Here is a 24086-nt window from a genome sequence, read left to right as displayed (position 1 = left end):
GCAGCCAGTCACGTTCCTTTTCATTTTATTGAATTTTGTAAAAATTGACCCATTCTTAATATAAATAAATGCACATGCAATAAACTGTGGGAAGTAGGTATTTCAGTGTCATGCATGTGTGATTTCGTGTTCTGTACAGTAGGTAGCATTTGAAGTTTTCTCTATGCCAATTGGAAAGATGCACTTTTCTGCTTATGAACTTAAAAATGTAAACAAAGTGTTTGAATTTTTTTTAATAGGTTCTGGGAGCTAACAGTGATTTCTAACAGTGATTTAAGTTACAGGTGAGCCAGTCTGAGAGCTTGCTGCTGCCAAAAATGTGAAGTCCCAGTTGTTTATTTCTCTGTTCCTTCTTCCAGCTGGGAGTGAATGAAACCAAAAGAATACGTTGGCTCTAGGGTTTGTCCCCGTCGCAGGGTAATCCATTTCTACTTACTAATGCAATAGAAAGCTCTTTTGGGTGTTGGAGTATTGAGTGAGTATTCTGGTGGTTTAGAAGACTGAGCAGGCTCAGTGCTGTTTTTGAGCAAAGTTGCTGGTGGGATGGGGAGACAGGTGAGTCTTTCCTTTTCCTGACAGCAATGAGGCATTAGGCTGGCTCAAGCTATAACGTGTAAGTTGTTGCTTTTAGCTGTAGGAGTTGGGGAGAGGGTTTTTGTTTTTTTTTTAAATACTTTGAGGAAAGCATGTGGAAATATTTTTCCAAAAACTCATTTGGAAAGGACTTGGACAGTTTTTCTCTGGACAACAGAGAACAATTTTACAACTGTGTTGCTTCTGAGCCAGCTGTTAATTTTTTTTAATACAGAGAACATATCTATGAATTATGTGAATTATGTTAGATTTTTTAAAAATATCCTACAACTCCTAAATGCAGAGAACAGTAATAAGCTGCCTGAATTTCTTAAAATGCTCTGCTAAAAATAAGCCCTTGTAGATTTTTCCCAGCTGATAGAGTTGAAGATTCATTTGGTGAATGAATTGATCTTGCAGAGTAATTCAGGCTAGCTGTAGGATGTCACTTTTACAGTGGCACACGCTCCTGAGAATAGGTTAAACTGGAGGATTTGGGATTAGAAATATCTTAATATCTTGATACTCAACCTGATCATCTGAACAGGCTGTATATTTATCCTAGAAGCAGGAGAAGGAAGTAAATGCTGCCGCTCCTCCCTTCTGATGTGAGTGAAAGTGTTGGGTAGGCCCTGCACAGTGTATGCTCACAGGTGAATTCCCCTCTGAAGGGGCAAGTACAAATGGTCTGCCACCTCTAGGGTATCCCACAGCGGGCTCCTAGCATTGTTTTTCCTGGGCAACTTTAGTGCAGGCTGTTGCGATGGGAGGGTATCTGTCCCCAAAATTGGTGAATGCTCTGAAGTATCTCATTCTTGTTCCTATGAACTTGTGTCTCTTGGCATGGAAATGAGACTGCTGTACAATATTTTTCCATCGGTGTGACCCTTGCTGAGAAGCTGTGATGTTTGAAAAGGCTCATTCACTTGTTATATTAAATAAAGGATTCTGCATGGAAAACACCTTGTTACCCTTATTATTTTCAGATGACTTCAAAGGCAGCAATAAATTGTGTCAGTCTGTGATTAAAAATTATGAATTGTTTTTGTTTCATTTGGGGGGGGGGGGAAGGTTTAGACTTGTTTGGTAAACTTTTCGTTTATTTTAGTCAAACTTTTGCATTAGTTCTCTCATTGACATCTAAATGTGTCCAAACTTGGTTTATCACTGTAACACAGCATTAAACTTAGATGAGACACGAGAATAATTGACTACTGAGTGATAGAACTTGTAATAAGCATGCTTATGTGTCAAATGTAAAATATAAGATACAGTATATATAAGTCTATATGTATAATAGTTGCTGTTGGCCAACTTCTTAGGGTTACAGTCCGTGTTCCTTCACTGAGTAAAAAAAATTCAATAGTTTAAACTTTTTTTTAAATCAGTTTTAATCAAGAAACTTTGCAAACAATCTTGAAACTTTTTGTATTTGTGAATGACAGTATGGAGTCTGTCAACTTACTGTTTTGTACGTTTGCAGTAGCAAGGCACTCTGCTGTCTTAGTTCTTCTGCGCTAGAAGAGTTCCATTCACAAAGCTACTGTGTGGTGGCAGCAGACTTTCCAGACAGTAGTTGTTAATGTGGCTCAGGTGCTGAGCTGTGTAGACAGGGTCTCTCTGCAGCTTAGGATCTGAACAGTGTTTCATGGGAGTGCTGACCTAATCCTGCAAATTTAAATCTTATTGTTTAAATTCCTCCTTTAACAAGGACCCAGCTGCCACTCCCTTCTTCGATGGATGGGAAAGGGTATACTGCACTACTGTATGGACATTTCTTGTTCACTTCCTCAGTGGCGTGACTTCCCCCCCACCCCCCCTTTTTTGGAAGGGAAGTTGATTTTCTTACCTTGTCAGGAATGTGTGCTCTAAAACATTGATTCCATGTTAAATATTTACATTTGGTCTTAATCTCTACAGTTAAATTCTAGATAAAGTCCTTTGGACATGCATCAGTTGGTGCCTAACTGGCTTTTAGACTGCTCTAGCCTTTGACATAACAAAAACCTGCTTATGCTGAGGCTACTTTCTTGCTTTAAGTGCTCTTATTTCGGGGAGTAGAGTCCCAGACTAGTATTTTTTTTTTTCCCCTTTCCCTCCCTCCCTCCATCTGCCAAGATTTATTTTGAAACGGAAGGCAGGCAGCTTTTCAGTACAAACCTACATCTTCAGAGCCTGTCTTAAGTAGACAAGATAAATTTCCTTAAATATTTCAAATGACTTTTGAGTGTCACAAGGCTTATTTAATTGGAGATTAAGGGCAGTATTCAGTAGGCGGCAACACTTTTAGCTTCCTGCTAGCTGTCTGGGACAGATTTCATAGCTTTAAACCTCAAAATTTTAATCCTTATTTGAGTTTTTGAGTTCTAATACTTATTTGGACTCTTTAAGGTTAAGATAATTAATCCATCCTTCCAGGGGAAGGATGTGTAATTGACAGTGGGAGTAAAATCCCATGTGGAAAGTGGAAAAACAAGTTTTTTTTTATGCAGACAGAAATATTTTGTCAGCTTTGTCCATTTTGAGAAACTTTGGAGAGAGCTTTTCAGTGACGTTGCCAAAACGGCAAATAAGAATTCAGTTGTGTTTTCAGTCTTTATCAGCGGTAAACGTGGCATTCCCTGTATGAGCTCAAGAACTTCCTCCTCTTCAGCAATTTGTGCTGCAGGCTTTACTAGATAACAGCGGTGGTGGAATTGTTACAGGCTCTGGGGCCCTGCTTAGCCAGATGTCTCACAGCAATTGCTCTGTGGATTGAGATCACTTCTGGAACGGCTTCCCTCTTGCTGCTGAGGAGAAGAGCAAGTGCTGAGAGGAGAAGTTGTGCAAGCGTAGGACTCTCTTCAAGGGAAGATTCTTTCTTGCCTGGTGGGGCTGTCGGAAAACAGTGTGATTTCTTCCAGTATCAGCAAGGAGAAAGGTGAGCTGCAGTTAATGCAGAAGGAAGTTGGCCTTCTCTCCTATACTGCAGGAGAGGTTTATGGTGATGCGGAAATTGTGCCTGATCCCCTGCAAGACCCAAGGGAAAATGCTGATAAAGTACTCTGGGAGTACTCTGCATCTTTTGCTACTGTGAGATTGAGGAATGTATTCCACCTCGCCCACAGATCCCGCAAACTTGTTTTATAATCCTTCCTTTTCATGCTGCGTAGTCGCTCCCAGATTTCACTGGGTGGCAAAGGCCCCTGCAAACCACGTGCGTTTCATCACCCAATGACCACTGTTGGCTTACTGCCGAACGGTCCTCTGACCTTTCAGATCATATAGCACTGCCCTGTTTTGACTGACTTTCAGCCTTTCTTTCCAGTCTCCTAGGACTCATCACTGTCCAGTGCCCCACATGATTGGTTTCCTGTAGACTCACAGGACTCCCCGTGCCATCCTTCCAAGCCTCCCACATAGGAGGGCATAGCTTTTTCCACAGAAAACCTCTCCCTAGCTAGTATTTCTTTATCCCATATACTGTCATGATGCAATACCTTACATCCAATTTTTCCTCCACCAGAGTCATTTCCCTTATCTGTCTTGTCCCTACGTAGACCCAGCTTCTTCTGCATAGAGGTAGGTGACGGCGGAGGGGGGGAGTGCTGGCGATAGAGAGCGGTTTTATGACCTGCTGGCATTTTGAAATGAAGTTGGAGGGTAAAGGCTGACTGCCAATTTAAACTTTCGCTTTATTCAGGTCTTACTAGTAGTTTAAAATACCAAATGAATTGAACTGGTGCAGCCTGTTGGTTAGACCTGTCTATTTTTGTTTTGAGATGTTCTTTTTTGTTCTTTTGCTCAGGTTGTTGGGAGCAAGTTTAAACTTTAGTGGATTTATCTTGATTTTTCAAGAGTCTTCTAAATTAAATGGTCTTTCTTCCGTTCTCTTTGAAATGGCTTCAGCCAAAAGAGTATTTCTCTGCTCTTCCTCTAAATACGCCTTATTCAAATGATACTTCTTCAGTAATGTTTGTAATGGCTACTATTAAAACTGACATCAAAATGTGCTGACTCAAGAATGCTAAGAATGAAGCACAAATGTACTTTAGAGGCATTAAACTTTTTTTATATGCAGGGTTTTTTCTAGAGAGAGTAGTTCCAGCTGTGTTGAAGGACAGCTGTTTCTAATGTAATCTTAATTCTCACCAGAAATCCTAAATCAACTTCCAGTACATTGCAGTTGAGGTTAGTGTAAAGAATACATATCCTGATACAAAACTCTATATAAAGCGACTTGTGAAGCATGTTGATTATTTATCATAGCTAAAGCTCTACTCTTTCATTTTTGAGCCGTGGTTCATAGGCTGTCGCCGTGTCGTTGTTGAAAGAAATTTGGCAACTTCTCCCGAGTCTTACTAGATACTATCCGCATTGTACAAACTGACAGCGTCTGGCATGGTATCTTAAGTGGGCATTGGCATAATGATTATTTTTAACCTTTGAGAGGGTCTCTTGAACAAAAATTAGTTTTTAACTTTACAGAGTCGAAGTCGTCGTCTTACTCTCCAAATAGGAGCATCATCCATTAGCTCAGAGTCTTATGAGGAAGAACGATCCTCTGCGCTGTAATTTGACCTATGACCTGAACTTTTTTCTCACACCTTCCTCTTCCTAGTTAGTTTAATTTTTCATGTATGCCATCTTTTATAGGCATTGTAAGATGTCTAGCTTTGAACAGGTAGTTTGCTGTTAATTGCTTAGTTTTGCTTTATTATAGTTGAAAGACAGCCTAGTATGTCTCTAAAAATGACTTTTAAGTGTTTCTTCCTGGTGGAAGACGACCCTGTGCTGGCATGATAGACTGGCCTGTAGAGGAGTTTGAATTTTACAGTGACCGGTCATCAAGTGCTTCTTCTCAAGTGCAGAGTGAGCTAAGAAGTGCTGCTGTTAGCATGGTGATTGTTAGTGGGAGCAGCTACAAGAATATTTGGGTGCCTGAACTTTCCTGGGATCTGCAGGTAAAGTCAAATACTGTAACAAAACTCATTGCTATACTTAATTTGCTGCTGGTGGGGAGAGGGTAGGTTTTGGGGGGGTTGAGGGGGGTCTTGTTTGTTTGGGTTTTTTTTTCCCCTGGAATAGGTGAGGCTGCAGGTGGCAAGTACGTTCATGATTTGAATCGAGCCTTCCAGTGCTTCTGTGGATCAAAAGACGATGAGCAATGCAGTGCAGCAGACTGAGTAGCTGTGGCACTGTCGTTTGGGGATGGGCAGAACGGCCTGAAAGTACAGCACTTGAGCACAGGCCAGTCACACCCGCCTCTGTTGCGTCATTAAACTGGTTCTTGGTTTAGTGTTGGTAGTGACGTGATTTCCTTTATATGCAGGCGACGAGTGTTTTTCAAGTGCCCGTTAAGTTTGTCTATAGATGTATACAAAGCCATTTTTGCATGCTGTGTCTCTTTAACATGTATTCTTTGAGACTCCCCCTACAGAGCACACATCCCTTCATGCAGTTTCATGTATCTTCCTACAGTTGCCCAGTGCTCCTGAATTAAGAGGTTTCTCTTCCTTTTCAGTAGGTTTCCTCACCAAATACGCTACCATAGAAATAGCTCTTTTTGCTTTGCTTGCAAACAGAATGGGCAATACAGCGTGGGTTTTGAACAGCAAGGATGGAGGTGGGCCTCTTGCATGTTGCCTGAGAATGGGAAAGAGTAAAGAAGACAGTAGATCTGCATCACAAAAAAAGTATTTTGCTCGCATCTCAGTTGAATTTTTCTTTTGAAGGCTGCTGTGTGGCCTGCTTATAGAATAAGTTAGCCTTGGTTTTGTTGTATTTTATTGCGTGTTCTTGCTTCCATTGTAATTCACTCAAAATAGCAGCAGCTACAGGGGAAAGAGAAGGCCAAATGAGGTGCAGCAGAATTAGCGGCAGTTTTCTTTGAAAAATTTGTTGGATGCTTCAGATCATCGTTTGGACTGGTGCAAGCAGTATGTCTATAAACATTGTTCTTACTGCAGGATGAGAACAGGTTGATTGTGTAAAATGATGCTCGTTTCTATGTGTTTTTTACTCTGATTTTATGTTCCGTTACATGCAAAATGTTGCTAATGATACAGTTACAGATGTAGGCAGCTTTCCTTGTTTTGTCTTACCAAACCTTGAGCAGCTTGCTTTGTTTTCCCAGCCTTGGCTCTCATCTGTAAAACGGAAGTGGTAGTTCTCTTGCTTTTTTTTTGTTTTGTTTTTTCTTTAGACATCCAAAGGACAACTTTTCAAAGTAAAAGTTATGTATTACTATGAGTTACAATATTAAAAAAAAAAAATACTGTTTTCAAAAAAAGGTGAAGCTAGAGCAGTAGTGGTTGGTCTCTTAAGAGTGCAAATGCTTTAAAGAGCATAAAGAGGAATTGATGTGTAACCTAATTGGTTGAGCAAAACAAAACTGCCTGTACTGTAGGTTAGCAGAGCAAGCAGCCTTGTCAAGAAATGGAGGAGATGCTGATATTTGTTACAGCTAGAAATTCTAAGGTTTTGTTCAAATGCATTGTGGAAATCTTCCTTCTTCCTCTCAGCATGTCTGATGTAGGTTTGCTGATAAATGTATACTCTGATGTTAAAAAAAAGGTTGGGATTTTTAATTGAATCATTAAGCCTTTGGGAAGCTTCAATAGATGTTCTCTATTTTTTTTCCTAAGTGTATAATATAAGCTTTAGTGGAGCTCAGGCTGGCTGATCGTGGCGAGGTTCTTCTCCCCCCGCCCCCTTTTTTTTCTCTAGGCCTTAGGATCTGTACACTTCTGGATCTCTCTGTTCATCCCCTTCCTCTGTGCACCCTGGGGACAACAGAATTGCTTGCATTGCCCTTAGTGTTCTCATATCATTTGCAGCTGTGTATTAGGATAATAGCTATAACCGAATATTATGCTTCAGGACTTAAGCCTGCTGAGATCAGGAAAAGTTGTCTTCTCCCTGTGCTGCTGCACATCTTTCCCTCTCCTCTCTCTTTTCGCAATTAACGAGATGGTGGTGGTGCGTATGTGTTTCTGAAATGTTTGGCCACGGCTAGATTGACCACAGGAAGGAGTAAAAGTGCTCTGAGGCAGAGTAGGGAACCCTCCATCTTAGATGCCTGCACAGCTTGCCTTGCTGTACGCTCAAATTAGGAGCAAGAGTTGGCTGAAGTCTTTTCCATCTCTTATCTGCCAGGTCAGACTGGCAAGAAATGCCTGAGGTCTTTTTCCTCCCTTACCAGTATGGACCAAGGCTCACTTCTTAGGGGCATCTGAAATTTACCTTGTTAAATAATTTTTTTACCTATTGTAGAAGCTCCATCAACCTTCAGCATCTCTGCTGTTCGTTCTTCTGATCTCTAAAACACTGTTGTCATTGTATCTGACAACATAAGTCTGCAACATACCTGCAGTGTGATGTTAAGGATTTACAGGAAGCTTCTGGAAGGAAAACTCAAGGCTGGAATAGAAGGGCTTGCTGCGAGTCACTTGTGTTTTTTTCATTGGATAAGAAAGATCCTTTTTAATGATTACTCGGTCAGGGAAAACTTGACATCTATCTGGAAACCTGTAAGACTGACCAGGTTGTATAGTCATGCTTTCAAATACTGTTGTGAGCGTGTTCAAAGTATGTTAACGGGAGTCAAGTATAACTGTCCCACTTTAATAAGCCCCGAGTTTGTTTGTTCTCAAATGACGTAATGAAGCTTAGCTTGACAGTGAATCCTCTTTTGAATTTCTATCTTTTGCCAAGATGGCAGCTTCTCTAAGGTGTTTTTGTTTCAGTTATAACGCGATAGGCACCCTCTGTCTACTTCCTACTAATATTTTTAAAAGATTTTAGTTATTTAAAAATTTCACTTTACATATTGCAGCTACGTTCTTGAAGTCATTGCTAAGTAAGATTGTGTTTTCTGTTTGAATTAAACATAGTTTTGCCTCTTTTCCCGCATCTGCTTGTTACTGTTTATTAATCCTTTTTTGGACATGAAGTTCCAAAGCTTAAACTGACTGGGAAAAGAGGCTACAACACTGTGTGTGTTATGACAACTGCGTAATGAAGATTCTGGAAAATCTGAACTAATATGTTTTTTAAATACATATATTTGCCTTTTGAAGGTAGGCTAAGGTAGGCTTAAAGCTATATAATTTCCATTCGCAACCTCATTCTCTTTTCATACTGAAAATTCTGACAAATTGGTAACACTAAGATGTTGGCTTCTGCAGCTATGAGAGCTGTTCTTCTAGAAAACACCTACGTTTCTACCCTCTACTTAATTAAAAGTTTATTAAAAAATCTTTTTAAAGACAACTTCTGTTTTTATGATCTCTGCCTAAGGAGTATTTCAAAAGTATCTTCAGGTTGTCTTCATAAAGGACCTGCCGTGAGACCTAATGCAATCTAGGGTGCTGCTCTTATGGGAATTAATTTAATATCCACTTGGGTTCTCTGGCTGGAATCTTGGTTCAGGAAATTGAACACAGTGGTTGATAAAGCTCTTTCTTTTCAAGGGAGCATCTGTTTGGCTAGATGAGAGACAGGCGCTGAAATATACTGGATGGAATAAAGGTTTTACTGTGTGCCTCTTCCGTAGAGCAAATTTCAGATGCAATTAGACAGTTAGATCCTTCAGTAAAAGTTTTGGTATGTTGGTGTCCTCCCTCTTTCACAAAGAAAGATCTTTTAAATATGTTTTGGTGTACAAGGGGGCACCTTCTGGAGGCTAACTTAAAATTTCAGGCTGCAGTTCCTGGAAGTTATAGTCAGTCTAATTAAGAAAATGGTCTGAGTGAGAACGAGAAAGCAGCCCTGTGGAACACAGGATAGGCTTTGGCTATCAAGCTTTCAAACAAAGGAGGAGGGGGATATTTTGTGGAGTTTTTTTGCTGTGGCATATCGGGGGCATTTTTCCTGCTGGTTGGAGATGGAGAGGAGGAAGTAAACATTCTAGCATCTTCGGTTTGTTTATTTCAGGAGATTGGTGGGCACTTGTGTAAACTAAAGTTAAAAGGAGAGTACAAGCTTTGATTAAACACAAAGGAATCAGTAGTTGTGGTGGATGTGAATCTAGGGGTGTGTTTGTTTTGTTTTTTTTTTTTAAGCCACTATCCAAAAAGAAATCTTTGTTCTCTCGTATTTCTATTTTCCATGAGAGGCCTGTGTTGTCTTACCCCTGCTAACGCGTTGTCTGCTTCAGCTTAAAGTTTTGGTACCGCATCCGTGAAAACTAGGGAGCAGTTGTGGTATTTTCCTGGGTAGACTCTCTGGGGTAGTTGTTGGACAGTCTTTTATCATCTGAAAGGCCTAATAGCGCTCTCATGAGCACCACTGAGTTCTAGAAAACCTGTATTTACAGTAGACAGCCTTTGTGTATTTAGGGGCTTCCAGGAGTAGTGAGACAGTTTGCTTTGATGTCTCAGTCTGATTTTATGACCAAGAACTTTTTTCTTCTTCCAGTTGCTTTTTCAAACCATTATTTCTTTAACGATTGCTGAAATTCAAATAAGTTGTGTTGACTTCTGCTACAAAAATGTTTTCTAAACTGATAGATAATCTAAAGAAAAACATTTCTTAAAGGCTTAGTGAAAATGTTGTTTCACTGGACTTAAACACACAGCTAGAGGGAGAGGCAAGTTCTTCTGTTTTTGACTCTTGTACAGGCACGTGTTTAACTTCAGGAGTCATGTTAGAAATCGTTCTGTATGCGTTTCACTGAGTAATCATTACTTTCAGCAGCTTTTCATTGATCTCTTATTGAAACTCTAGCCTGCGTTTCCAGGCAAAGATTTCTTTCCATGGTTTCAAAGATATATTCTTGCTTGTTGCACAGACTGATGGGTAAGGGAGGGAAGACTGTGGGGTGTCCACTTTTGCACCTCCCAACTAAACCTGAAAGTAAGGCCTTGCAGCAGAAGCTGCCTGGTTTTCATACTTGCTGGATTTCTGCAGTCCAGCGCAGCTGCTTGATGATGTAAAAGACTTGAAAATGAAATACATTCCAAAGGCACATTGCTTTTTAAACTTTTTTAAGCTTTTTTTTAAAGTATATGTCTTTCCTTTCCCAGCTGCTTTGAATAATCGTCTGTATGTTTTATGTTCTGCTTGACTTCCTGTCTACCAAGAACAGGATTTATTGCTAAAGCCCAGTGCCCTGTTCCCATTTTGAACAAAATCTTAAAAATCCTTCCCATGAGCTAATTGAAAATTCAGTGCAAACTTTCCATTCTTTCCTTTTTGCCAATCCTATTTCCAGATTGCTACTATTATTTAAGAAATAAGTAAGGAATGAAACAAAATCAGCTTTCCAAAATAATGCTGACTCTCTTGCTTCCTTGGTATTTGGGATGCAGTTAGGTTTGACAGGGCAGATCAGCTGAACAGTGGCAGATCGTGTTGATTGTAAACAAAGCATCTTTAATGAGGTGAGGGGGGAAAAAAGAGCAGGAGGAAACGGGTAGTAGGTTGGGGTCAAAGGTTTATAAAAGTCACGCTACTTTTATTAAAAAAAAAAAAAAAAAAAAGAGGGGGTCACCAATATATTTCAATACTGAAATATATTGATAGCTATGAATGCTTTACAAAACCTAATTAAATCTTTGAACTGTGGATGTGTAATTAGGTGCAACTAATCCCTTATTTGATCCTACGTGGAGGCAGGCAGAGATGGCTGTCAGGGACCTCATGAGGTCACCCACAGTGCTTCAGGATACGTGAATCTCTTCACATGGTGTAAGGCATGGACTCGGTGCTTTTCCATTTTAAAGCAGCCTTGCACAAATAGGCTTACCTGTTTAGTTGGTACAAAAAAGTTCATAGATGTTGTTTAATTGTTTTTTTTAAATGTGGCGACAGATACTGGCTTTGTATAATACATAAATACAGAATTTTGACTATTTAAAATTGCTGCCTGAACAAGTGAAGAAACATGTGAGGTTATTGATTGCAAGAGGTGATCTTACTTTTACTGAAGTAGCCAAATCAGACTTTCCATGTGTTTTCACCTTGTGTGAGTACAGGCCTGGAAAACTATTGCCTGAAGCATGATTAAAAAAAGAAAAACAAAGCTCAAAGTTGGCTCAAAATAGTAGCTTGAAGGAAAATTTTTCTTGGCATAAGATTTTTATTGGGATGTTTTGAATTTAAATTCTCTAGCTGACAGATTTTGTTCCTCAGCGTTTGACTTGGTGAGAGGCGTTGGAATGTCTGTGTGCTGTGGGAGCCTCAGGATGTATTCAGCAGTACCTGTGCTAGTTGAAGCTAAAAATAAGCAAATGCTCTTTTGTTCGGGTTTTCATCTAGATTACACTTAATGCAAATTGGGTGATGGGGCACTGGATGATACACGAAAAATTTCTCATAACGTTTAAATCATCCCCCGCATCTTTTTTCAAGATAAGTTAATTTCAGACTGCTGTATGTTTATTAAAAAGAATCTTGGAACTACTAAAACAAATGATCTGCAATGTATTGCAGGCATTGTGTGTTGCAATATTAAATTCAAAGGAGAAACAGTAGTGTCAGTTACAGCGTAAGAACTGTTTTAACTAAAAAGCATGGTGTGTTGATTTGATCTCTGTTATGTGGGCAGGGTATTAATATGAAGAGAAAATTATCTGTGTGCTCAAACTGCCTTTCGTTGTTTACCAGAACTTCAAGGAAATATGTAGAAAGCTGGATGTGAGCTTTGACTGTTAGTTTTATGAAAGCTTTTTTTTTTTTAAATCCCCCCCCCCCCCCCCAAAAGTAACCCCTGAGTCCCAGTTTTGTTAACTGCCCAGCTTTAACATGCCGTTAAGCAGTCAGGTGAATGAGTATTACAGGTGAATGTTGCTACTAGAGTTTTCCTGTTGTGTATATGTGCGCACACCGTGCCTGCGTGCTCATACTGTACATTATAGTAGTATTCTGTGGTGTTCAGCTTCTTGAACAGAAATGGACACAGCCATGGTCCCAGATGCATGATGCCAAATAAACGGGAGCAGAGCTCTGATTTCCAGAGTGGCATGCAGTTTGTTAAAGTTGGCAAGGCTGGATTTTAAAAAGCATAAAGTCACTTACTCATTCAGATGGTGTTTTGAGCGTTGATGTCTAGTCTGCTGCATCCCGTAACAGAATGCATAGTTGTTTAGGAAAATTTGTGGTTCTCTAACAAGCGTGAACTTGTACAAGGCTATGCTTAAATAAGAAAGGGCAGGGGTGAAAAAATCAGTTGCTGTATTTTAATCCTTGTTTTTTATGCTCTCAGTCTTTGAACATACTTAAGCATCTCTAGCTTAAAATGCTTAATTCCAGCGTCTCTGGAATTATAGTGAAACACATGCTTTGTAAGTGCCGTGCAGACAAATCCTGTAGTGTGATTCTTTTACAACTACCTATTTCAGTGCAGAGTTTCTTCATTATAAAGGTCTATTTTATTATAATGAATTTTCCTTTTGTCTTCAGTGGGGCTATTTTAAGGTAGCAGTACCATCTCAAAGTGCAAGTCTGCAGAATGGGTTCTCAATGAAAGATGCTTTATATTTGCTTTTGACTAAAACTTGCCTCTGTCCGAAGATCAGCTGTTGTTTTCCCTTGAGTGCAGTTTGTTAGCTTCAGAATTCTGAAATCGGATCTCTTTAAGAATGTCAACATGGCTAATTTGTTCTTGGGCTTTTTGAAATCATATCATCTCATACTCATCTTGATGATCTCAAAAGCTGCAATGGTTTGCTTAAGAACCAGACGAAAGAGTTAATATTTCTTCTTTTTTTTCCTAAATGATGGATAAGGGATTTCTGTTTTCCTTTTTTCTCCTTACCATGTAATTAAAATGGTAGATATGATTAAATGTGCAACTATCAACTTCTAGTGAAAGCCTCATTACTTTTATATAAAAAACAATAGTGGAATACTGCGTTTCATGCATTTAAAGATGAACAAACCTAATGAACTTCTGGAAACTAGACAGCTGACTTAAGTCCGATTATGAGTCTGCCCGTTTAACATTTTGAACAGATAAAAGTGACTAATCTAGCCCTTAGTGGGTAATGAAATACTACATAGGCGGTACTTCAGTGCAGGAAGTTTTACTTGTGTATAAAAGACTGCACCATATTGGGACCTTGGTACATATTTTATTTCATCTAGGTATCCCATAATGACAGGTCTAGGTCTACGTCTTTATGAGAAAACAAAAGGCTGAAATGCAAATGTTTTTATAGACTAACTTCTTCATATGCTATCTTTGCTTTTCTGGAAAAATGAGAGCCAAAGTGTCGCTACTCAAAATGTTCATTGAAAGGGAGCGTGATATTTACAACTTAATATCATCTCAGCAACTTACCTGTTCTCATTTAGGTTGTTCTACCCTATTTAGTATGAGGGCAAAAAAAAAGATGGTTGTAACATTAACACTGAACAGAAAGAAGATCCAATGATGTTTATTATAACTGATTTTGAGTCTTACTGAGATACACCTGTATGAATGCTTAAGATTAGAATTACTGTAGTTTTAAGAAAATGGATCTTTAATCATTGTGTTGCCTGGGCAGGGGCTCTAGGAGGAGCAATATTCATATTTTTAAAGAGGCTCATCTAGTAAGTAGTCAGTGCTGTTTTACTCTGAAAGTGGAACTGAATTGGAATCATCATTGCCACTTAGTGCCTGAATTAAAGGATTGAAGGTTTTTGAAATTTTCCTGTGGTTGACGTTATGTGGGTGTCTTAAGTGCAAGATTTGAGTCACTAAGGATATTTAGGAGAGGGAGTGACCAGCAGTTTTGGTCAACAAGACTTCTTTAGAGTTTCTTGCTGTGCCCTACGTGGGATGCAGCTAGAACTACAGCCATGTTCTTGGAAGAAAGGGGACTTGCTGTACGGGGGGGACAGGTTAGGGCTTTCCGGTGCTTGATGTGACAAGTTGGTGAGTCTGCATTGTGCTTTCTCTGATTTGATTTGCTTTATCCTTACCGAATCCATTCGGTTTGTTTTACCTCTGAGCTCTGGACAAGTCAAGGCCCAGGTGAGCGTCTTTAACTGGGAAATTCAGTGGCTGCATTTGAAGCCTACTTCAGAATTGTAGGCAGCTCAAGCAGAATCTGAATGCTGCTTGCTTTCATTGAGTTCTGTTGTGACGTTTGCTTGAACTAAATAGGACGTGAAGTGTTGAGAAATGACTTGCTTGAATCTTAAAATTTGTTTGGCGACTCACCTGGTGTGAGCTAAATAGAAGCGGCAGCTACTTAAATTCTGCCAACCTGCAAATGCTTGAGGTATGTAAGTTGTTTTATAGTGTTAAGTAAAGTAGTTATTCCTTTTTCCTTTTCTAAGATTGAATTTGGTTCTAAATGACTTTCCTTTTAACAAAAAAAAAAAAAAAGGAGGGGGGAGGGAGTCTTAACCACTACCATTGTTTTTTCCATTTTGTAAGTAAAAACGTAATAGCCGTAGAAAGGTGTGATAACTCCTAGTTTAGGTCATGATTTTGCTGAAGTATGGTGCATGTCTGCTGTGCTCAACAACAGTGAGGGAAAACCACCTATAAAAGTGAAAGTTTATAACTTTTTTTATTGGAAGGTACAATCTTTTTGAGCCACTGCTGTTCTGAGTTCTGCCAGCAAAAGGGTCAGGTACTGTTATCTGAACAGTTTGTCTCTGCGGTAATTTACTGAGTTCATCCTTCTGACTGCTGGGGCGTCTCCTTCCAGTAGTAGAGCTTGTAGTACAGCTAAGAGATCCCTGTTACAGGACGAGCAAGTTAATATTAGCTGTTTCTTAAGTGAGACACTGTCCTCTCAGTGTGCCTCTGCAAGCAAACGTTGACGTGCTTATAGGAAATGCAGCTGACGTTAGGAAGCTTGGGTGGGGGACTGTAAGGAGCTGGCAAATACTTCAGGGTTTACTGCCAGGCTTGCTGACACAACAGTACTTTACTTGTAAAAGTTTTCTTTAGGCTGCTAATTCTGTCTTCAAAGTAACTGGAACTAATGTAGTGTCTCTGAGGCCAAGTTAAAATAGCTGAAGCAACAGTTTATGGGAAATTTAGCTTCTTTCCACAGTTGAGACTTTTTCAGAAATAGTTAGTAATGAGAATGAGGTTCTCCCTTCGTGAAAGGATGGGTTATGAACAGGACCATGGAATGAATGCACTGTAAAATCAAGTCCCATCTAACTGTGGAGTTGGTGGCAAGAACAGCTTAAGGAGGGAAAAGCTAGCTGCATAAAACCTCTGTAAGTGTTGAGCGCTGTGTTGTATCACAGTTTCCGTTTATTTGATTCACCAGGTCACAGTCGTGTTTCCTAAAGTGGGTTTTTAATAGCTTCCCTTAGCCTTCAAATAAAAATTCTTGACTTCAAGTGTATCTAGACATTTTAAAATGCTATTGTCATATGAGAATAGATTAAAAAAGATATACAACTTGTAAAGTGTATTCAGTTGCCGTAGTTTAGGTTGACCATGTCACTTTAAGTATAATGTGCTCGTCTTGGGTTTACAGTATTTCTGATCCACATAAAAGCCTGCGCAAAACTTTTGAAGGAGCGTTGAGGTGGAATCCGGCTTCTGTTTGTATTGCAGAAGTCTAGGGTAGGGTATGAGTTGCTGTTACCCTGCTGTTCCCGCTTCTGTATGTGGGAGGGTGCTCAGGTGACATCACAGGGAGAGGAATCTAGGACAAAATAGGTATGTTGAATTTCCAAAGTCCAGAAAACTGGTGCAGTCTTAGTGGGAGATGCAGCTCTATTACAAGTGCATTGATGTTTTTGTGATTTCAACATCGCTCTTGGATTTTAGCAAGAGGGCTTCCTTCCCAGCCCTGGAGTGCTGGAAGCATTTGAAGGAACTCCAAATCACTGTTGGAAGAAATGAGATCCAGAAGGCGCGCTTAATCTGTTTCGTATCTGCTCAAGTGCAGTATGCCATACCTTGTTAGTTTTGATATTGTTGCCCCTTTAAGGTAAGCAGCTGTATTCTACTCTGCTATAAAAAGAAAATCTCTGTAGGAGGTGGGAGCTACTTTGCCTACAGCAACTGGATCGTTGCATCAAGGTAAAGTGAAATGCAAGCGGTATGTGAATAGAAGTGAAGAGTATTTTTAAATTGTGTGTGGGAGGGTTAAGTAAACTATTGTTATGAATAGTTTGATTGGACAGTTTTTCTGTTTGAGATTGCGTTTATCATCTTTGGCAGCATCTCTCATCAGTTCAAGTCTATAGCTCCATGAATTGTGTTTTCTCGTTGTTTATCTTGCGGACCAGGATCTGTCTTTTCCTAAAGACTAGAATTTAGGAAGTTTGCTTTAAAAATGAGTAAATAAAAGTAAGTTGGTGCTTTTTGAATGCTATGTAGCAAATTACTATGTATTTCATGGCTTGACCAAATCAAACTGTGTGGCACATCCTGAGTTTTTTGTGTAGTTCTTGGTAGAGATCTCTTCTTACTTCTCGCTGGACAGTCCATAGGACATCTCTTGGGTTTACTCTTCTGTCCTGCCTTATCATTCCTAAGTCATTACCTAGGTTGTTTTCCCCATTGCATGTTTAAACCCCTCTGTAAATTGTCATTCTGAACAGAACGGCCTGTGTGCTGTAGCCCCATAGAAGGGGCTTGGAGGACATGCTAGAGGGAAGAGAAGCAGAGAAGTAGCAAGTGATTTAAATTCTAAAGCAGCTCATTACGCTGTTTCTGATCGACCAAGTCACGTGTTAGGGAGATTTCTAAAGTTTTCTGAGCCTTACCCCCTCCTCCTTTTTAACTGCAATATCTGAGTGCAGAAAAGTCTGACTAGAGGAATATTGCTCAAATTTCTGTTCGAGTTAATATGTTTATATTATAAGACAGTGAACTGTACTTACATACTGAACTGAAATAACCAGAGAATAAACGTTTTGAAATTTGAAGTGGTCATTTAAGACGAGATTAATTTTGTTATCCCCTTGGATGTGATACGTGATAACCGGTAACTTTTGGAGAATGTTAAATCTTTATCAACCAGATTTGTTAAATGAAGAACGGAGGAGGGTTTGATAGCTATGATGGCATCCCTTTGCTCCCAAGGAAGGGTTTCTTTGTCCAGGGAAAAATTGTGCAGTATTGCTGAAGTGAACTGGAGAGCATCCAAGATTTAACTGTCTGACAGGATGTATTGCTGGCATTCTCTGTGGCCTGGTTAAGCATTTCTGTTTACAAATGTGTAGAGTCAGCTATTTGCAATGCAGTGAGACTGCACTTCCTGTGGGTTGAATGGTGTTGCTTAACTGTGGTCAGCTGAATTCCTTGGACAGCAGTTGAATTTTTTTGTAATGCAGAGCCTGTTATTGATAGTGAGTGCACGTGCACAGGCTAGCATGAAATGATTTCAGATCGTATATTAAATGCTGTGCACCCTTATCTTCAGCTCCTCTGCAGTTCTGTCAAAAGCTGCTGCAGGAATGGCTGCTTAATTATCCATCGCAGCTTTCACGCTTGCTTCTTACACATAAGCGCTCTAAAAAAACTTATTATGAATGCATGCAATTTTTCTGAAGTCCTTTGCCTCTCTCACTCTGCAGACCAGTTCCACTGCTTCCTAACTTAAAACTGTATAACAGTCATTTGTTTTGTGTATTAAGATTACAGATGTACTTGCTCTCCGGCAGTTTTGCATGTATAACAATGTGTCTGTTCTTTATTTTCTATAGAGGTTGATTTGTATACATTTATTTAAGTTTATTATTGCATGGCATGTCATTACTAGTGATGAATTTTCAATTTGCATATGCTGTGAAGCACCTGTAGCCTTTCGCTCATTCACTTCTTCACTGTAAGCTTTCTGCTCCTGTTCATAGGGGAGCAGGAGGGGAGGAGCACCCCACTCCACCCCCAGTTATTTGTGGGTACTGATTTTTTTTTCAGTCAGTTCATTCTTCTTTTTATCATTTTAGAATGAAGGCTCTTCTGTGTGCATTCTTATTGCTTCTGCCAAATTCTAAACTTGAGCGGGTGCGTTTCAACTTCAGTCGCCTCAGTATAAATAGGGGCTCATTGTAATGCAAGGTTGATAAGAGCTGCAGGGTTGATGAGAGCTGCAGTGTGTTTATCACAGCTGAAATAGACTTCCTTGTAGGAGAAGACTAAGCTGACTGATAAGTACCAGAGGAAGGCAGAGTTAGTTTGAAAAAAAAAAAAAAAAAAACTATCTTCAGCAAGTTAGAACGTAAACATGTTTTTTGTTAATTTTTGATAGTAAACAAATGTAATAAAATACTTTTAATTCAAGATGTAATGCTGCATAGATTTCAGTGACTTTTTAGTAGTAATATTTCAGACTTAAGCAGCTTTGCAATAGGTTCTTCACATGCCCAACAGCACTAGTATTTTCCTCCGAAGAACGTCAGCTTGTGGACAGACATGTGGTTTGACTTTGGAACGTTTTTTTCAGGAACGTAGTAGCTGACACCAGTTTCCTTAGACACTGGTATAAATTAACTTGATTATTGCTTTTGTTTTTTCAGATGGAGCAATTATCGGATGAAGAACTTGACCATGGCGCAGAAGAAGATAGCGATAAGGAAGATCAGGATCTGGACAAGATGTTTGGGGCCTGGCTGGGGGAACTGGACAAACTCACACAGGTTAGGAAGGCTTCGAACACCTCACTGAATAATTCTATATAAATATTACGTATTTTAGTTGGATGTTAACTGTGTTAGTCTCAACAGGGATTCCATTGGAAGATAAAAACGCCTCACATATGTAGAAGAGAAAGTGGTGTGGTGCAGAAAGAACTGTAGGGCTTGTCAAGGCCAAGCGTGCCTCCCCAGGTGTCCTGTGCAAAGGCCTGTCCTTTGCTCTTGTGCAAAGGCAAAAGAGCTGCTTCCCTCTCTGTTACTTACCACTGCCACTTGCAGCAAGGCAGACTCTAGCATATGACCAACAAAGTACTCTTTAAAGGCTTCTAAGTGAGTTATTTTTTCCCCATGTCAAAGTGGTTAAGTTCGTTTTTTTCACCGACCTGCTAATTTGAACTTTCTGAAAGGGTATGATCCCTTCTGACAGCTACAGAGCTGATACTTTGTCCTTATGTATATGTAGCTACACTGACTTTAGCCATCTACGAGCTAGGCTGTATCTCCAAACACAGAGTTGGACGTTGTCCAAGTACAAAAGCATTCAATTTCGTTGTTGCATCTGAACAGCCGTAAGGAGCAAGAAATCCTGAATGTTGTTACTGATGATATTGCTAAGGCCTCCGATACACTCTGGAGGATTCACCGCTATTCCAGAGTACTCTTCCTGCATCAGAGAAGCAGCTGATGGGACATCTTTTCTTGGCACTTCCTTCTTCCTTTTCTTCACAAGCAGATCCTGTATTTCGCATTGTGTGCCAGACACCTGGGTCTATAGGCCGTTTCACCATGAGTGCTCGCTATGGTTGTATCAGCTCTGGGAGCTGGCCCTCCTGAACAGTTTACTTCATCTTAATCCTCTTTGTCTCATGCGCTTTAGAAAAGATATGCTGTCCCAAGTTTCAATAAGGCTAGAGAGGAAGAGACTTTTTTCATCGTTTCTGCATCCTGTAGGTTTGGGGGAGAAGAAGGGATGTTATCTGAAAGAAAATTCCTGGGGGAAAACTGAGCTAGTCATATGACAGCATTTCAAATTCAGGCTTATCTCTATTATTTGTATCTTCTGATTAAAGTCTCTACCTTGAAAGATCTACACTTCAGCAGCATATTAAAATAAGGGAAAATAATTTTTGTTCTCAACTTGTGTGTTCAGCGCAATTAAAAATTGTTCCTTTTCAGATGAATGAAAGTCAACATGAAATAAATCTGCATGTTGTAATTTTTTAAACTCAGTATGGAATTTTTTTTTTTCCCCCCTTTAAGGTCAGGTGGGAGCCCTTTTGAAGGCACGGGCCATGTTAAGTACCTTTAATGAGGACCTTCACAGGAGAGCACAATAAGGAATTGGTTTTGGACCTTTTGTTCTATGTTCCTTTTTAGGCACATCTGAGCAGCCTAGAAATACGAGCATACTTTACTGTGGCTTGCAGCTGTATTGTTACAGACAGACTTTTTGATGTCTGAATTCGTTTTGATTTATGCAGAGGTCATAAACCACACTAACAGATAGTTAGGAGTGGATCCACATTATTTTTCTCACTTTGCTGCTGCTGTACAACAGTCTGCAGCACAGCTCTGCATTTGCATTTCTGTCTTCTGCAGCTACTGAGAAGTGACATTTACCCCAAAACTTTGAATGGCCTCATATAGTCTCGTATGAAGAGCTTCATCCAGTTGTGTCTCAGTTGTTTGTTCTTGTGTTTGGAAAGGGACGGTGCCTCGGTGCTGCTGAAGCCCCAGTAAAGGGGTGTGGTTAGAGCTGATGAAATCAAAAGTGAATTCTCGTGTGTAGTCTCAGTGTTTGTTGCTATTTATCAGCTTGAATCTGAAGAACGGTGGGAGAAGAGACTTTTTGTCCTTGAATTCCTTGAACTTTAACTTCCTTTTTAGATTTCCTGTATGTTTATTTTGGAGGAATTGAAAGTAAGATCCAGATTCCTTTTCATATGAAAAAGACTTTTTTTAAGAGATCTTTAATTGTTATGATGCCCACAAGATCATTTGAATTCAGTTTACCTTACTTAACCTCAGCTCTAATAAAAGCGCTATAAAATATAGTCACAAAATTTGCAGTATTATGTGAACAGCGTTTGGCACTAATGCTGAGTGCGTTAGTGATTAGTGTCAGGTTATTCTGCTCTACAGTGCAGGATAAATGAAGAAAATCTCACCTTGCTTCATGATCATTCAGAATTAACTTTTGGGGGCTGTTGCAGCTCTTAGCAGTCTGGTGAACTGCTGGTTTAACATCATAATGCGTTACGGAGAACGTGCTCTGGTAACAGCGGAGTGAAGCCCGTATATTTCCAAGGACATTGTAATAACTTGATAATTCTAAATTCCGTAAAACACTTTTTAGATGCTTTTAGCCAGAATTACTTGCTTTGCAGGAGAGTGGTGTGGTGTGGGAGGTTTTTCTGTTGTCGTTTTTGATGTGTGGGAGTTTGGGGGGGGGGGTGTCAGTCTGTGCGTTTTGTCTGAGGGAATGAGCCCTACCTAGTCTCCTATGTCTCAAGCTTCACTGCTGCCTGTACGGCTCTGAACAGATGTTTTTCAGCTTTTCTGTGTGAAATACGTAAGCTCCATCAGAGATACTAGAGGTTTTTTCCACCTGATGGAAGACAAGGCTGTGTTACGGGCTTCAAATTCTGCTTATTTAGTGATGATTGACTTCCTAATAAAGTATTTTTTTCAATATTCAAGCCAAATTGAGACGAGAGGAAGGAGAGTTCAGCAAAAATAAATATTTGAAAGATTAGTGTACTTGATTGTAACAAAGGCTTGAAAAAAGCTGTGGAAAATGAGAAAAGGGGGGAGGGGGGAAAAAAACCTTGGGTGAGGAATTTAGTTCTTTGGGAGCTAGAAGATGTTCCGCCCCCACCTTTCCTCCCTGTAACGCTTAAAATCTCTATCCAAAATATGAACTCATATTCAAACCCCAGAAGACAAATGGCATAAAAATATTTTGAGACACTAAATTTTGATTCCTATTAAATACGGCTTTTATGACAATTTGGACTGAAGCGTCGGAGATCGTTTTTTTTCTGATTTCACTGATAGGACTTGTTACTAGAGCTGTAACTGTATATTTTCCTGTGAGGCCATATACTGGAGTAAGAGCTGGATTTTTGTCTAGCTTATTTAAAACACTTTCAAAGCCAGGTGAGGTAACGATTTTGTACTCAAACAAGCATACCTTCAGAGGAGCTTTATCACTGCAGGCATAGCTTAAATTCACATCCTCTGCAGGCCTGTTGAGCCTCGGCAACTGCAAGAGTATTCCCCAAGTAAACACTTGTCACTGCAGGGACAGTGGCTCAGGACCCTCGCGCGCAGCTTTGACAGCTCCTTCGCCCCCAGGGTGCAGTAGCACTGGACTGTGAGCTGCCGCTGTTACGGGGAAGCCTTTGGCTGTTCAACGCTGCTTCTGCTTCTCAAACAGTTGCCAGCTTGTCTGCAACAAAAAAGCATCAGGTTGAACAGGGCTCTGTGGGCCAGGTACAGCTTTTGGGTCACCAGCTGGATCCCGCTATCTTACTACTTATAAAAATGCTGGTATTTATTATAATGTTATATGCCCATACTATCCTCTACAACGTAACAAATATATCAGACAAAGATCTCTCTTCCCCACCCCCCATTTTGTTTTTGGTTTTTTGTTTTGTTTATGATAGGGTGGGCACTGGGGTTGGCTTTCACAATGTAATATTTTTCATGAAGAAAAGTATATATATTCAGAAAAGTGTATATATTCAGAAAAGTGTCAATTACGAATTCTTTTTAAGAAAGTAGAATTCTCCACTGAGTGTTTTTCTGTGCTGAGGCTGTGGGTATGCCCATGAGCTAAAGGTGCGTTTCTTGGAGAGGGGGTCGCCGTTTGAATGTGTGTATACCTGGGTGGTTCGCTTCAGAGAAGTTGTACGTAAGGCAGTATGTAACACTGCTGAAAAATACGTTTAGAACATACTTCCTTCCTTTCAGTTCTGTGACAACAGAATGTCTTTAGTATCTTTTCCTCATTAACAGCTGAAGTTAAATCTCTGCAGTATGGTGGTATATGTTTTCAGTCTAAGGGGCTGAAAGAGAAATTTTGATATGCCAAGAGTTTTTTTGAAAACTTATCTCAGAGAAAATTACCTTTCCTTCATGGTGAAGGTTTGCCTGTCCAATTCCTTGTCAAACTTCATTCTGCCCCTTTTCTTGTCTCTTTCAGAGTTTGGATACGGACAAGCCTGTGGCACCAGTGAAGAGATCACCTCTCCGCCAAGAAACTAATCTCGCCAACTTCTCGTATCGCTTCTCCATGTATAATTTGAATGGTCTGTTGAAGTATTCAGCCCCTCAAATATTAGTGTAGGAAGAAAAGCTGTTTCAGCAGTGAATGAGGATATTGTAAGATGGTTTAATAGAGCATTAAAACACACTTCTAGCTGAAGTGAGAATGTGATCGCTAAAGGCGTTGCTTTCTGGTGGCTGACTTGTTTTACCGTCTTTAACACTGAATTCTGAATGGCTCAAAACAGTATCTTTTGGAACCTGATGTCTGAGAATTGTAGTCTAGTGTTTGTAAAGAAATAACTATTTTGGGATCTAGTCTTGTGAAAGAATGAATTGGTGTGAATCTGTAAAACAGGAAGAAAGAGCATCTTGCTTGTGGGGCAGGATGCAGGATTATAGCTCCAGAAAGCTTTCATGTTAAACAGAAATCACTCTTTTCCTTGTTTTAAAATAACTTCCTCTGGTTATAATGCAGGAAGCCTTAATTTAAGGATTTCTGTATGTGCAGTGTTTGGTGGCTTTTTTTAAAGCAATGTCACATACTTTGCGATGCTTTAGTAGAAAATGCTTAGCAAAATACCTGCACTTCTTTGAAAAACTGATGGATGGTATATATAAAAGTATTTTTAGATTCTATTCACAGGACAGTGGTTTGAACTTTTCAGATGTAATCTGAACTTTGATAGGTTTCTCCATCAGCAAATGTATTA

The 24086-nt window shown here is 39.7% G+C and overlaps 1 protein-coding gene across 5 annotated transcripts in view; it reads left to right on the top strand.

Moving 5' to 3' along the window:
- The window catches only part of RAPH1 (Ras association (RalGDS/AF-6) and pleckstrin homology domains 1), a 109064-nt gene that overhangs the window by 31415 nt on the left and 53563 nt on the right, over window positions 1-24086 (top strand). For 4 of the 5 annotated variants that reach the window (XM_068947997.1, XM_068947998.1, XM_068947993.1 and 1 more), the window contains exons 2-3: window positions 18985-19104; window positions 23312-23417. In XM_068947997.1, the coding sequence (XP_068804098.1) occupies window positions 18985-19104; window positions 23312-23417 (226 nt within the window). Of the gene's footprint in view, window positions 1-3927; window positions 4135-18984; window positions 19105-23311; window positions 23418-24086 lie in introns of those variants that run through there. The other variant, XM_068947996.1, reaches the window with a different exon arrangement.

The sequence above is a fragment of the Struthio camelus genome, chromosome 6, assembly GCF_040807025.1.
Source record: "Struthio camelus isolate bStrCam1 chromosome 6, bStrCam1.hap1, whole genome shotgun sequence".
NCBI lineage: Eukaryota > Metazoa > Chordata > Aves > Struthioniformes > Struthionidae > Struthio > Struthio camelus.
Note: the sequence above shows the minus strand (reverse complement) of the source record. Positions and strands in the feature narration are given on the sequence as shown.